This window comes from Rhea americana, unplaced genomic scaffold (assembly GCF_003343005.1).
Source record: "Rhea americana isolate MKP2758 unplaced genomic scaffold, rheAme1 scaffold_104, whole genome shotgun sequence".
Lineage (NCBI taxonomy): Eukaryota > Metazoa > Chordata > Aves > Rheiformes > Rheidae > Rhea > Rhea americana.
This window is the reverse complement of record NW_028185084.1, coordinates 1,387,318-1,401,905: the sequence shown is the minus strand read 5'-3', so window position 1 is coordinate 1,401,905 and position 14,588 is coordinate 1,387,318. Positions and strand designations below refer to the sequence as shown.

At 41.3% G+C, this 14,588-nt stretch overlaps 2 protein-coding genes across 2 annotated transcripts in view; one reads left to right on the top strand and one right to left on the bottom strand.

The window, feature by feature from the left end:
- The window catches only part of GSTO1 (glutathione S-transferase omega 1), a 7,969-nt gene extending 1,481 nt beyond the window's left edge, over positions 1-6,488 (bottom strand). The window contains exons 1-5 of the mRNA XM_085308054.1: positions 6,389-6,488; positions 6,195-6,303; positions 4,288-4,510; positions 2,908-3,009; positions 629-735 (exon numbers count right to left, since the gene is read on the bottom strand). Of these exons, the coding sequence (XP_085164180.1) occupies positions 629-735; positions 2,908-3,009; positions 4,288-4,510; positions 6,195-6,303; positions 6,389-6,422 (575 nt within the window). The 5' untranslated portion in view covers positions 6,423-6,488. The remainder of the gene's footprint in view (positions 1-628; positions 736-2,907; positions 3,010-4,287; positions 4,511-6,194; positions 6,304-6,388) is intronic.
- A 2,058-nt stretch (positions 6,489-8,546) lies between these two features.
- Positions 8,547-14,588, top strand: part of CFAP43 (cilia and flagella associated protein 43) — a 47,377-nt gene continuing 41,335 nt past the window's right edge. Inside the window, exons 1-3 of the mRNA XM_085308255.1 lie at positions 8,547-8,659; positions 11,242-11,492; positions 12,298-12,394. Coding sequence (XP_085164381.1) covers positions 8,547-8,659; positions 11,242-11,492; positions 12,298-12,394 — 461 coding nt within the window. The remainder of the gene's footprint in view (positions 8,660-11,241; positions 11,493-12,297; positions 12,395-14,588) is intronic.

The window sequence follows — 14,588 nt, the reverse complement described above, 5'->3', positions numbered from 1 at the left end:
AAAGACAAGACTCCAACTCATATTCCCACTTCATCTGACAAGTCAGACTCTCAAGCCCTGCTTTAACCTCAGTTACAAAATAGTTTTCCTCTGACACCATTTTCCCCAAGGTAACCCAATAYCATAGTAACTAGAGCTGTTTAAGGATATAATAGACCAAGACATTTAACAGGACTGTTTCTGTTACAACAGGGGCAGATCTATTAGCTACAGCTAGGTATGATGCAGTTTACGTGTGTCTCAAAAAAAACACCTCCCTTTGTCAGGCCAGGTTTTCTGAAAAGACTCAATTTCAAATCAAAGTTTTCGATCAAGCAATTTGAAGGCCTGTTTTCATTTATAACATGGAAGTGGAAGTCCTGTATTTTTACCACTTCTTCCAACTCTGTCCAAATGTTTCGGCAGAAAACAGACCTAGTGAAAGCCTTTTTCTAGAAGATCCCTGAACAACTCATCTCAGTTTTGAAAAGATGTTCTTCCCGCCCCACCCCCCACCAAGTTGTAACACAGCACAAACCTCCTTCAGCAGTCCTCAACAAAAGCCCATTGCTACAAAGCGTGTGCAAAGAACATTCAAATGGGACACTTCAGAGTCCACTAGAAAATGGGCAAGGTCCACAATACTCACTCCTGCAGCTGTACTGCCTCCAGACGTTCAAACCATGGCCAGATCATGTAGTCAAACATGGAGATGGAGTCCCCACCAAAAAACACAGTGTTGCATTTGGACAGCATCTGTGAAGGGGAGATGACAACAATCGCTATCAGAAGGAAAATTACATAGTACAATTCTACAGTAACAACAACAACAAAAAAAAGACACCTCATAGTGGAATGCAGGCATGCTGAAGGGATCAGTCAGGAAATAATGCAGATATAGCACATTTTTCCTGCGTGTGGCATCTGGGGAGTCARAACTAGTCAGCTGTAATACCAACTTTAACTATTTCACACACTGTTAGTACGGTTCTTCTCCACTGCCTGTTCAAAACCAGTCAAAATATAAATCACTAGCAATGTGTGGCTTGTATGCCAGCAAAAACAAGTTCAGCTCACAACCTCCATTAGCTAGCAGTAATTTCTTACCTGTAAAAAAGCAATAGCAGTGGAGAATAACCAAACATAACAATACACATGCATTTCTAGAGCAATAAAACAATCCAAGTTTAGCATCCAGATAAACTAGAACACAGTTTTTGCAGCAACTCTTTTCCCATGGTATTTGAGTCCAAGTGGTTTTAGGAAAGCACTTCTAACATTACATCTAGAATTGGATTTGACTCCAGATGCAGAGCGAACAGGAAGCAAGTATAACATACACATACCTCAGAAACAGAGCCCCAGCATGGGCTCAGCATAGAAGGCAAAGCCATAAAGAATGCAAGACTACTTGCGGTAAGTTCTCCTCTTACACATATGCTTTGGACACACATTTTGAATGCTACAGTCATCCAAATTAATGCAGTTGGAAGAAACAGCATTTTTTCAGCAGACTAATATCCTAGTTGTTTTACGTCTTGGTATTTTTAAGGTGGAACTTGAGAGACCTTACAAATCCTTGTCTTTTTGGACACACACCAAAATACTACCACAGCATTCATTCCCTGTCCCTCTCTCATGATCTAGTAGAAACTTCAAAGTAGTCTCTTCAAGAAACATCCAGATGCTTGAATTACCAGGCATCAGAATATAACCTGACAGCTGTACAGTTCCAGAGATGGGAACACAGCTCCCTCTGTTGGGTACCAGCAAGCTAGACACAGAAGCATTTCAAAACACTTCACTTCTTGAACATTTTCTGCAATAGGCTGAGTGAAATTTGATGGCTGCATCCCCTTCTCCTATCCTCAGCTCACCTTCAGCCGCTGCTGCAAGATCCTTCAGGGAATAGTAAAATAGAAACATTGAAGTAGCAGCAAGTTTCTCATCCCATTTATCAAGTGGTATGAAGGTTAAATTTCCTTAATGTTTAATGGTTTTATATTAAAGAGAAGTGGCTTGCCCCAAGAAATACTCTGTCATCTATGCTAGCCTAGCATCAGTCTGATCAGACAGACAGACTACTCTGAAGCAATTCTGTTTTGACAACTTATGGGGGACAGGAAAGCAGAATGTGCAGAACTGTTAGAAGAATCAGGAAAGTCTTGGAAAGCAGTTGGAAGCTTTTCACCAGAGAGGAAACACACTGGAGGAACACCTTCTCAAGGCAGAAACGCATTAGTTGTGGCTGCTAGAAAYGCAGAAGCAATGGGTCTGTGATAAAGAGTCTGACAGCTGTTCCAGTTAGTTAAGAACCACTACTGACACTAAAGCAGAATTGTGAAATTCCTAACAGCTTCAAAACCACCTGATATTTTCTGGAGCTCAGCTGAAGTTGTCTTCCACTGCTGTAGCAGAACACAGCCCTGGGCTGGATTTCTACTAGAAACAGACTATACTTTGCCTTTATCTCCCCCCTCCCCCGCCAAAGRTGAGTGGAGAGAACATCAATGAACTCCTGAAGAAAAAAAAAGAAATGGTTTCATCACCAATGTGTATATACTGATTTCAGCAGTTACTGCACCGACATTTTTCAGCAGCTCAAACTCCTTAGCCCTTRTTCCTAGAGCATGCTGCAAAACCTTCTTTCATCCAAAGCAGAAAGAAGATATCTAAGACAACAGCATAGTCAGTCAGCATTCAAAAACCTCTAGAAGTCCACAGTAGGCTGCATCACAAAGTTTAGTTTAGCTACTTGGAAGTTACTCTAATGGTGCTATTCAAATCCTAGGCTGAAGCAAGTAAATTGCAGGACTGTTCATTGCTAGAACTTCCAACTGCAGGAAAAGCGACTCATTACAAAACAGGTAGGAAAAAGGACTGGATACAGTAACTGCCAACTGGCTCATTACCATGAAGCATTCTTACCTCTTCAAGTTTGCTAAGCTTTTCAACAAACTCTGCTTTCAGTGCTGAGGTGTCCTGTCCATCTTTGACTGCAACAGAGTACTTGAAGATAACAGGTGTTAGCTAAACAAAGCAAAGGAGAAAGCTTTTAGCATTCTTATAACAGTAACATGAGTAAGTCATTCAGAGTTTAAGATAGCAAGTTAGATGTTAACTTGTTATTAAAAAGTTAAAGTCCATTAACAAAAAACTGATTCTTTAGAAGAGTTAAGCTTAGGCTGAAAGGACAACTGAATGCAAAAAACAATTCAGTAGTGCAGGAAAAGGACAACAATGAGAAGACAAATGTGTTTCCAGTTTGCACACACTACCATAAAATAGCTATAAAAGTGGCAAGATGCACAGCAATATTCTTTACCCAGGTACACACTTCTGAAATGCTGATATACTAGAGATTTATTCCAACATTCAAGGTACTTTTAAGAAATAAAGATGCAGTACAGGATGTATAGGCTTCTGTGTATTTTCTAATTTAGCCATCACCAGAGAAATCAGTGAAAAGTACAGAAACCTGCCCAGTGGCCAAGCTTAATTAGATGGTATTCTTAAAAGCTCACATACCACCATTTTTCTAAGATCTTGCCATTCACACAATCAACATTCACTGCATATTTAATTTCCTGAAACATCTCTCCCTGTAAACTTGCCATTACCTCTATTCAGAAAGACCAGTTGTGAATACAATTCTTTTGTCCCCCCTTCTCAGCCATATCTTTCTCTTCACAGCTTCCACCGGTTTCCCTCCTCTGGCACCTCATATCCAAGCTAACTTCCTTCTCTCCATACACTCTTCAAAGTCTGTGCTTGCCATATCCACATTTAAGGTACTCAGMAGTTAATCCCTCTTCCATGCAGCCGCAATCCCCCACTGAGAGCCAAAACTAGCCTCCTTATATGCCTCCGCTGTCTGCAATCACCTGCCATCTCTTGTCCTAAGCACTCTTGGTCAGGCACTCTTCATGTTCTGCATTCACAGAGCACTTCCCACAGACAGGTTAGGTTGAAGTACAGTAACTGTGTCTGATCAGGTCTCAAGCATTCAGCTGGTTTGATTTACTAACCTTCCCACTATTTCTAGATGCTCAAAATCCTACCTCAGTCTTTAGCTGGCTTAGCTGTCTTTGTGCATCCCTGCCTTCATGTAAGTGCTGGCAGCAAGTCAGATGCACAGCAATTTGACTGAGGTAACAGTAAAATACTTCAAACGTATCTAGGAAAAACATTTAAATAACCTGAGACAAGACCTGTCTTACGGCATGAAAGCAGCATTGGCAATGCAGCTACAGTTCCTAATGTTTTAGTAAAAGCAAGAAACACAATCCCACCCTGATCACATAATACCTTCGAAAAGTATTCCAGGAGCATCTTCTGAAAGGCTCGCTCGTATGGATCTGAAGGCAGCAGCTTCTTTCCTGGAAATGCTTCATCCAAATATTCACAAGTGATTGGAGACTCATAGATCAGCTGACCCTTGCTAGTCTCCAGAACAGGAACCAGTCCAAAGGGGTTCTTCTCAAAGAACCAGTCAGGTTTGTTCTTTAGATTGATGTTGATTACTTCATGGCTGAAGAGTAAAAGAAAGAAGACACAGAACAATCATTCTGCTACAGTACCACTCCATCCCATGCAATCATTACACCTCAACAGCTACTGTACTTGAGAGGCTGAATCCTTACTCTCCTGCTGTCCCTAGTCTTCCCTGAAGTCCTCCACTTTGCAGGACTGGCCATGTGATGMTCAAATGCTACCAGGGAGCACATCCCTTTATTGCACAAAATCCATACTGACTTACAATGAGTTGTTTATTAAGCTACCAAGACACACAAACAGTCAGTGCACATGCTAAAGAAGCCCTTCCAATCATGCTATCATAAAGGTCAAGCCCTGAATGCAGCAAATGCTTATCACATGCAAGTTCAGCAATGTTCTGGGCAAGAAGCACTTGATTGGAGAGGAAGCTGCACTCCAGCTAACTGCAGCAGCATTTTAACCTGGCCATAAATTAAAAAGCATATCAGGAAAGTACATTGCCTACTTATTTTCCTAGCCTACAGCTTCACACACACACAAAAAAAGTGCAGATCAAAGGTGAAATAGACACTATTAAAAAAAGAATTAGGAAATTTCTCTATAAGAGGCTAATAAAGTATAACTTATATTCAAGTATGACCGCACAATATTCCCAGAAAACCCAAAGTCTGCTAAATGCAGCTGAACCTTTTAAACAACTAAAAGATTATAAGGAGGCAGCTACCACATTAGACAGGAAAAAAAAACCCAAATCAATATACTAAAACAAACCTCCCAGCCCTCAAATTAATCAGAGACTAAAGACAGAACTAAATTGACCTGGAGTTTTTAATGCACTTGAAAGAAACAGTTCTCATCTTGACATCAGAGGAGAGCTGAGTGGTAAGCATTCCCTATGCCAGCAAGGACTCCAAGCCCAGTGCTGGTTAACAAGCCCTGGGTAGGTGCTAATCAGAAACAGGTGAAAAAACTTGTTACTTTGAAACTGTGAAGTTAGTCATGTCATTTAATGTTTTTTAAATAGAGACTAACACTTCCTTATCTCAAAAAAGGGACACCACAAATACTAACTTACAGAAACTCATTACAAAACAGGAATGAGAAGACATGCAAGATCACAGTACTTTCCTTCTTAAGGGAGGGCGCTCTGCCCACTAGGGGAAACTTGTATATTGCATTTTGCTAAGCAGTAACTATAAACAAATAAATAAATTAAAACACACTGAGCATTCACATTTCCCAGGATTTTGGCTGTAGCTTACATTCGAGCAAAACAAAAACAAGCACAGAAAACCCAGACAACTTCTGCCTACTCGCACTTTTAAATGCTATTCACACTTACTCAGAAATGGTTCCAAGTACTATTATTGTACACAGTCACGATTATGAGATTAAAAAAAAATCATCATAGCTTCTTTCCTAATGACTGACTGTGGGCCTTTACATAATTGATTTCACCACATACTTAATTATTTCCTGCTTCAGCAAGGCCCATACCCTCCCAAGTAAGTCTTAAAAAGTGTCAAGCTCTACAGTGAAAACACCCACAGAAACCACTTTACATCGTGGTGGTGAATTAACAGCTATTTAGGAAGTCCAGGCTACTAGAGAAGCTCAAAACTCCCCGCGTGAGCCCTCACGAGCCGCCACGGGCGCCCACGACGGGGCTGCGGCAGAAAGCGGCGCCACCCCGCTCCTCCCCACCGCGCCGGCCTCACCTGATGCCCTTGGCGCGGAGGACAAGGCGCGTTCTCTGCGCGAAGGGGCAGAACCGCATGCTGTAGAGCCGGATCACGCCCTCGGGCACAGGCCCCGGGGCCGCGCTGCCTGCGGGGAGAGCCGTTACTGCCGTGCGCCCAGCCCCACGCAAGCCCCCGCCGGGGCCTCCCTGCCCGCCAGGGCCGCCGCTTACCCTTGCCCAGGCTGCGGGAGTGATCGCCTGCCATGCTGCGCTGCGCTGCCGTGCCGCCGCTCTGCGCGCCGCCGCCGGGCCCGCCCCGACCCCGGCGTGGCGCGGCCGTTGGGCGGGGCGGGAGCCGCCCGCCCGCGCGGCGGGACCGTTGGGCGGGGCGGGAGGCGCGCGCGCGGCGGGACCGTTGGGGAGCGAGTGGCGGCGATCGCAGGGGCTGCCTTGTATCAGGGTCTCCGGGTGCGTAATGAGGGAGCTTTCTGCTTACATATTCCAGGCAATGTCCAAGTTGATCTTGGATCCTGAAAGTCAAAGGCCTCCCTTGTTGCCCCCCACGCCACGATTCCTCCCAGTCTTCAGCTCAGAGCTGCGCATCAGCAGAAAATGGTATTTTTGTGCACCCAAGATGCCCGCTGACAAACCTGGCTGAGGGGAGGGAGAGTCCCTGCRCTCATAGCCATGGTCACATCTCTGTCAAACTATCCTAGACTGTTAACACTAATGGAAATAACTGAAGCTTCCTCAGTCTCATCAGTGGATCCATGTTTGCACAACAGGAAAGTTTTGCTTGTTGATGATTTTTAGTTTGGTTTTGTCAATACAGTGGGGCCTCCAACACCGTGTCATAAAAACTAGTATTAATTTTCTGAGGTAATTTTTTCTGCAGACAGCCATTAGTAAAGTYACATGAATCAGATGCCATATTATTAATTCATAAAGATTATATTAAAAGAACAACCTGACTTTTTGCTAAGTCATCATAGCTTATGCAATTAGTAAACAGTGCAACAGTGCAAGGGTGTGGTAATTCATTGCCCAAGCCTGCCATGCCCTAGATAAAYACAAGCTGTACAATAAGATGTCCTTTGTCAACAAAATGTTTTTTCCTACTCATAGATGAACTATGTTACAGGACATAGTTTTTTCTTCTGAATGTTCATCCATAGGGAAGTTTCAGCAACATCTTAGAATGTTAAAAAGGATAATTAATTAGAAATTTATTTTCATAATCAAGAGGGACACTGGTAGGAGCCCAACATATCACTGTAAGGTCACTAAATCCTGGAACACCATGGAGCCAGTGTMCAAGAACTGTAAGAGTTTATCAAAGAAAAAATACACCCATTTCTTCATGCTATTTTGATGTGGCTTACAGAGCACCTACATGGACTATAGTTAAGGTATACACTTGTCCTGCTGACTCTGGACTGCTCCATTCTCTGGTGCTGCTCTGTAGTACCATGAGTGCAAAGTTCTTGCTTGGAAACTCTGCATACTGTTTTAAAACAGATCAGTAATAATGAACTAATACAAGCAATGAAACTATCAMTCCCTTTAAAAGATTGTTATTGCTGACTCTGCTTTTAAACCCTTCAAAGTTCTTACAATGCTGCAATGCTAAGAAGTCATAGCTATACAGAGAAAGATTATAGAGAAAGATCTTTCCAGTGGTTGTTTTTCCTATCAGCTCTGTTTGTTTGAAACTTCAGGACTGCAGCATCACGTGCCCAGACAAGAGCTGCCATGGATACAGCACCTCATGAAAAGAAAACAAACAAAAGCCCCACAGAATAACAGATACTGTTATCACATTAAGTGGAAAAAAAAAAGCCTCCTCTGAATGAGCAAAGCAAGTGCGGGGCAAAAAACCCTTGATTTTTTTTCCCCGAAGGCTTGGTCATTTCTATGCCCAATAAAGCTATCTGGTAAAAGTAATTAGGCAGGTTAGAGRCAGCTGGATAAGAGCAGGTGACTTACAGACAAAATTGCCTCCTTGGCCACTGAAGGCTGCCTGAGAGAGAACACCTGGAAAACTGCTGCTCCAGAGGCCTTTTCTAACCACTTTTTAACTCAAATTTTGGAAATTTTTCTTTCTCCCACCTGCCGCGCCTCTCCGGGACCTGGGCGGCTGCCAGTACAGAACGAAGGGAGCGCAGCAGGACCCGCGCAGGCGCACAGCCGCATACGCCTTYCTCGGTGGCTGCTGGCCTTTTAAATACCCGCCGCCCGCTCATTGGTTGCTTGATGCGTGAGTGCAGACCAATCAGCTGTCTGCTCTGAACCCGGTGCGCAGGAGGTGTTGCCCCGGCCAGTAGCGGAAGCCGTTCTTGTTGCTAGGAGACGGGCGTACACGGTGCGGCCGCCGRGCCGAGCCGGGCGGATGGCGGCGGCCGGCGAGACCCGGCGCGCGGGCCCGGCGTGCAGGGAGCTCGGTGCCGAGGGCCCGGCGGGCCGCCGCTGCGCCTCGGCCGAGAAGACCTCGCTGGAAGTGAGGTGGGGGCCGGCCGGGGCACCCTGCGCCCTACAGTCTTCAGGCTCCCACCCGGCAGGGTRCCTGCTGCCCCCTCCTCTGGGCCTTGCTCCCCCCGCCCCGGGCCTGCCCGGCGCAGCCGTTGGTGAAGATGGCAGGCCGAGGGGGAGAGCGCAGAGGCCGCTGTCCTGCAGGTCTGTTTCGAGGCAGCCGGCAGCAGGGGAGAGAGAGGAAGAGGCACTTGGCACTGCAGCATCTGGCTGTGGATGGCTCTTCAGTGTGTTTAGATGAAATTTAGGGATTTCTGCCCTCAGCACAGGGAGACACAGCTGAAACTCRGCATGAGCAGCCCTGGCTAGTTCATGGCCTCATCTCTCTTTCTGTCTTGCTCAGAGAGCTTCARCCTCTGGAATTTCCTTAGCTGTTCTGCATCTCCTAAACTCCACTGGCTCTAGTCCCTCTTAGTTTCCTCTCTCAGCATCTTAACCTGAATCTTAGGTATTTTCAGACTTCTGTTTCCCATAAACATTACTATACCTTCATATGTGGAAGAACATAGCTCTTCTAGAGCTTTTGACAATCGTCAACTTGCTTTTGGTTGTGAGTAATTGTGCACTATAACTGAGTTAAACTCTTCCCCACATTGGTTGAGATTTTCACAGCAGTGTAGAATGTATAGACACATTTTTTTCCATGTAATAGAAGTAGGTATTATGCATTATAAATTACTATTAGCATTATTATGCATTATAAATTGCTATTAGTATGTGTATAAATTTTAGAAGAAAATGACAAAAAATATTTTGCAACGGGAAATTTGAATGACTTGTTTTGTGTTTCAGAAAACACAGAGCTTTGACAAAACTGACATTTTCATATAATGTTTTGTTTTGAATGAACTAGCATATTTCAACAGTAAAATACTCCATTAAAAATTTCCACAGAACTAATTACTTTTTCATCTATATTGTATGAGCCAGGAAAGTTTGTGGCTGAAATAATTCTGATACATAGTGTTTAAACAGATTTGGAGAGAGACACAATGTGGAGGACATGTGGCTGAGTCAGGGCTAATTATGTGAGCCAGTGTGAACCCTGCATCAGGCATAGCTGGTAACAGCCTCAATCCTTGTCCCAGTAAACCTTCAGCTGTTGTATAGGGCTGCTAAGTTGTGCTGTCATCCTATTAACTTTATCCCTGCATASATATTTTCTAGACTCTGCAAACAGAAGTTTAAAATTCCTTATTTCCACCGATTCAGAACCACTGCTGGAAAAAAACAGAGTTGCTCCTGTGAGCATTCATAAAGTTCTGCTGATGTGCCACAACATCTCATGTATCTTGTGGCTGTGTAGAAGGGCAAGAAAAACACTCGTCAGCTGAAAAGTCTCTCTCTGTTGTCATGGTATTCATTCATATACAAGAACATGTGGTCAGCATGCGCCGACTGCTGTCTGGCGACRCTTGCTCCTTTGGCATGTAGCAATAGTCCAACATCGGAAAATAGAAAACTAAGCTGAAAGGATAAGAAGAGTAGATATTTGTGGGCATGAATATCTTAAGACTAATCAAAAAATGGTCCTAACCATGAGACCAGTGAAGTTGTAGTGTACATACTTCAAATAAGAGTAGAGGGTATCAGCAGTCAAACTGATCTTAAGACAGTTATGTTTATGAAAGGAGTGTAAAAATGCTGCTTGCAGCTGCGAAGGACAAAGGTCTCCAATGTTCTTACTTGGAAAAGATGAGAGAGTCAAAGTTACTGAATAGAAATTAGAAGAGAATAGAGCATTGTGCACAGAGGGTGCATGGTACACTGCAGAAACTTTTCTGTCKTGATAATGGCAGACTGAACTGTGCMTCAGTCAGACATACTCACTTAGTGGTAAATGCACTAAATCTCTTTGATAAGGAGATCCTCATATTTATCCAGTGCCTGAATGAAAAGGAGAAACGTCTGCAAGCAGTTAATTGTTGGTGTGCTGCAGGTTCATATCCTGACTCCTCTTTCAGTAATTTATTTCAGTCCCTGTATACCACAAGAGTGTTTACATTCTGAAGTTTTACCCTGTTAAAGTACTAGTGTCTTTCATGCACAACAGTCCTCCTAGTTAAGCTTGTACAAAGATAAGCCACACCTGTGTAGTTTTGTTTTTCTGGAAATGAGATGAACTATGAAATTGTAGAAAAGTTTAAGTAAATATAATTGGGTCCACACTRTAGATTGTACTGGTTTAATTATTTCAGAAAAGAAGGTATGCTCTATTACTGTAATATAATAGTAAAAAAACAGTGCCTGTGAAAGGGGCTAACTTTATTTGTAGCGAAAACTGAAAGAAATATAAACATCTCTCCCTACTCTTATGATAGTCCTTTGTGCTCCATCAAAAATTGCCCCTATGCTTTGAAAACACTGATCAAGTGATTTGTAATAGTAGATCTTGAAGTTATTGTGGTTTTGTAGCATTGGTACGAGGCTGAATTTAACAAATCACAAGCATCAGATCAGTGTAATTCTTAGGCTACCATAGTGCCTTTTTCATAGTGTTTTAAGAAATGTRTGTCTTTGATTAATGTTTTAATGCTCAGTTGCTTTTTCCTAAGATGGGTTCAGGGATTCTCAGACAAGATTGGCTTTGTCAACAATCACACTGTTTGCTATCCTTGTGGCAATTACATCCTCTTTGTCGACATTGAAACAAAGAAGAAGACAGTATTGGAGTGTCAGACTGGCCAGGTGGGAGCATTTGCAGTGAATGGCAACAGTGAAGTGGTGGCCTTTTCAGACCGGAAGCTGAATCCCTTCATATATATCTACACTTTTCCAGAACTGAATAAACTGACAGAATTAAAAGGTAGTGATGTGGTAACCCTCCTCATTGTCACTCAATTAAAACAATACTTAAATCACCYATTTTATCAAGAGTATTTTTGTAAAACTTTAAAAACAGTGTGACAGGAAAATACCTAATGACAAGAAGTGCAAAAACTAGTGTAAAGAATTTTCCATTGCACTACTTTTAGTTAGGCTCAAATTAGGGAGGAATATGACAATATAAAATATAATTCTTATAGGGGAAAAACAAATATAATGGAGTGTTTGTTATTCATTATAGTAAAATGTAGTCTGAATAACCAAACAAATCTTACCGGAACATGCTCCCAAGCAGACTGCTGAAAGCCACGTTGACACATCTGAGAAGTGAGAGGAATGATGGTTTTTGTAGCTGAGGTTTAGTGTCAGGTATAATGTATATTTTTGCCTATTCCATGAGATTTTTCTGTCTTCAGTTAAATTGCTTACTTTCTGCATGTTTCAGTTTCCTTGTCATTTAAATAATTTCATTACTTTGTGCAAAGTGTAAATAAAATTATGATTGCAAAGGACTTCAGGATACTTGGAGAAAAAGCATTTTACAAGTACAAAGTATTATTGAAACAAAATGTAAAAGTTCAAAAGAATGATTCATAGGGAGCATTTTTGTGATCAAATCAAAGCAAATAATTTGGAGTGAAGCAAAGGAATCAGGCGACTGAAAAATRTCTTGAAGAATTAAAACAATGTGGATAAATAGGAATTGAGATGAGCCTTCTCTCTGTGAAAATACCCTGTGAATTCCAGGGCCATTAAAAAACATGTTCTTTATTTTTGTATTTTAGGTAGTGTTCAGTTGGACTACACCTTACTTGCATTTAGTTTCACGGGGCCATATCTGGCCAGTTACTCTTCAATCCCAGAATTTGTTCTTTCAATATGGTAAGAATAAAAAAGTTTTCTCTAATACAAAGTAAATTTAATTAATATTTTTGTGTATGTGCTGTTTTAGCATAAATTGACTGATGTAAAAAATAAAGTGATTGCCTTTACCTCCTCCTTTTTTTTTTTCTTTTTTTTTTTTTTCTCTCTCTCCATTGCCTACAAACTCTGTACCAAATTCACTGTGTGTTTTCTAGCATTCGTAGCCACTTGCCAAACTGACTGTTACTGTATGATAACAATCCTCCAGCTTCTTCAAAGTTTTGTGTTTCGGAGTATTTCTGATGTCTCTAGCATTAGTTAACTGTTTGTTCATCTTTGGAAGCTGAATACTATGCTGTTTGTAATAGAAAATTGCCAGATGCAAACAGGAAAAGTTACTCTACTTCTTTGCCCCACTGGATAACTTAGTAGTTTTCTTAGTAACTTGTAATTGGATTCAGGTCCATCTTAGAGTTGTGCCCATTGATTATGCTACATTGGTCACTGGGTTAGATCATTATTTTCTGCTCATTGCCATGGAAAGAAATGTGATATGGTGGAGATGCAAAAGGTAAAAATACTTTTAAAGACTTGTTCTGTAAAAATTAGATCTTGTGCTTTCCTCCATGGCCAGCAAGCTTCCCTTGACTGTGGAGTCTGAGCACTTTTTCAAAACAGATGGGGTGGGTGGCGTAGGGGGAAGGGAATCAGAGACATGTAAGGAGTATTCTGTGTACTCTCAATTTGGTGATGACCATTTCTTGTACAGTGATTAATGAAGAGGCAGAAATTCCTGTAACTGAAAAAATTTAGCAATAATAGTAGATACTATTACCGATACCTCTTTTTCATCCCTTATAGGGAAAAAACACGTTTGCTATGAACTCTAGTGGTTCACGAAGTTTATCTGTTGTGTATACCTTACAAGAAAAAACAACAAGACAGAGTTTCTGGCCTGAAGGGCTTACACGCACATCAGTCAGAGCAGAAATAATATCCTTGTGTGCAATTAAACAACAATCCACCATCTTGAAAGTTTACCCTACATAATTCTAGAAACTTCTAGAAACATTTGAATGCTTTAAAGCAGTGGAAATTTCCAAGGCCAAACAATTTAAACCTATTTGAATCAGCATGACTTTGACTATCAGCAGGTGACTGTCATAAGAGAACCATGCTGGATTCCAATCAAAAAGAATTTAATAACAACATACAATCTCCTTAGATACCAAACTTAGTATTTATAATAACTTGAACAGAAGTATGTGAATTTACTTCATTTTTGCAATTGGATTATATTGTGCATTCAATGTAGAAATTTGTTTGTACAGATGAAAGAGATCTGAATGTTTGGCTTTGTTAATATGTGATTGTAATATGATGGTTGCACAGTTTCTGTATTTTAAGCAGGTCGTTTTAAGCAGAGATAAAAGAGATATTTTGAAAGTTATCACAGACTTGAAATATAGAAGGCTTATGGTAACTAAAAGCTGCCTTTCATGGGAGGTATTTTATCCCTAGATCTTTATTCTTTTCTGTTCAAAGGAGAGACAGTTCCAGATTCTTTTTCAGATACATGCACCGTATAGTTTCAGATCTTAATAAATTGCCTACTATAAAAGAGTCTTGGCACTATTTGTTAGGTATGAGATGAGAAGATACCAACAGATCTTTAGGGAGAGAGCTACACTGACATCTTTAAAAAAGTCAGAACTTCAGCTTATAGCTTTCTTTAATATTAATGAGAGCTACTATGTATGTGTGAATACTTTGCATTTTTTGCGTTGCTTTCAACATTAACCATTGTCTTGCAGCTTGATCAGCTTCTGTAAGTAAATTTATTACAAGCCAGGCCAGCAGGATTATACTAAATCCATTTCAGCAGTATATGCATTTTAATCTTTTCATCTCAGCAGTAATGACACATACTAAAGCTGTAAATGTTATTTAGATTAGCAGTCAAATATATTGTCCAATAAATTAAGAAACAGCATTAACCATTTTCTTCAGATGATTTTAAGCAGTTCTTGGACCTAAAAATGCAAATGCAGGCAAGGATTAATCTGGAAAATGGAAGAATATGTAAATTAGACTGTAAGAACATACAAGAGAATGTTGTAGATAAAGAAAAGAAAAAAAATAGTCAGTGGAAAGCAGATTCCCAGGCTGATGTCAACTGCACAGCATAGCCTCACACAAATTTTGTTCTGCT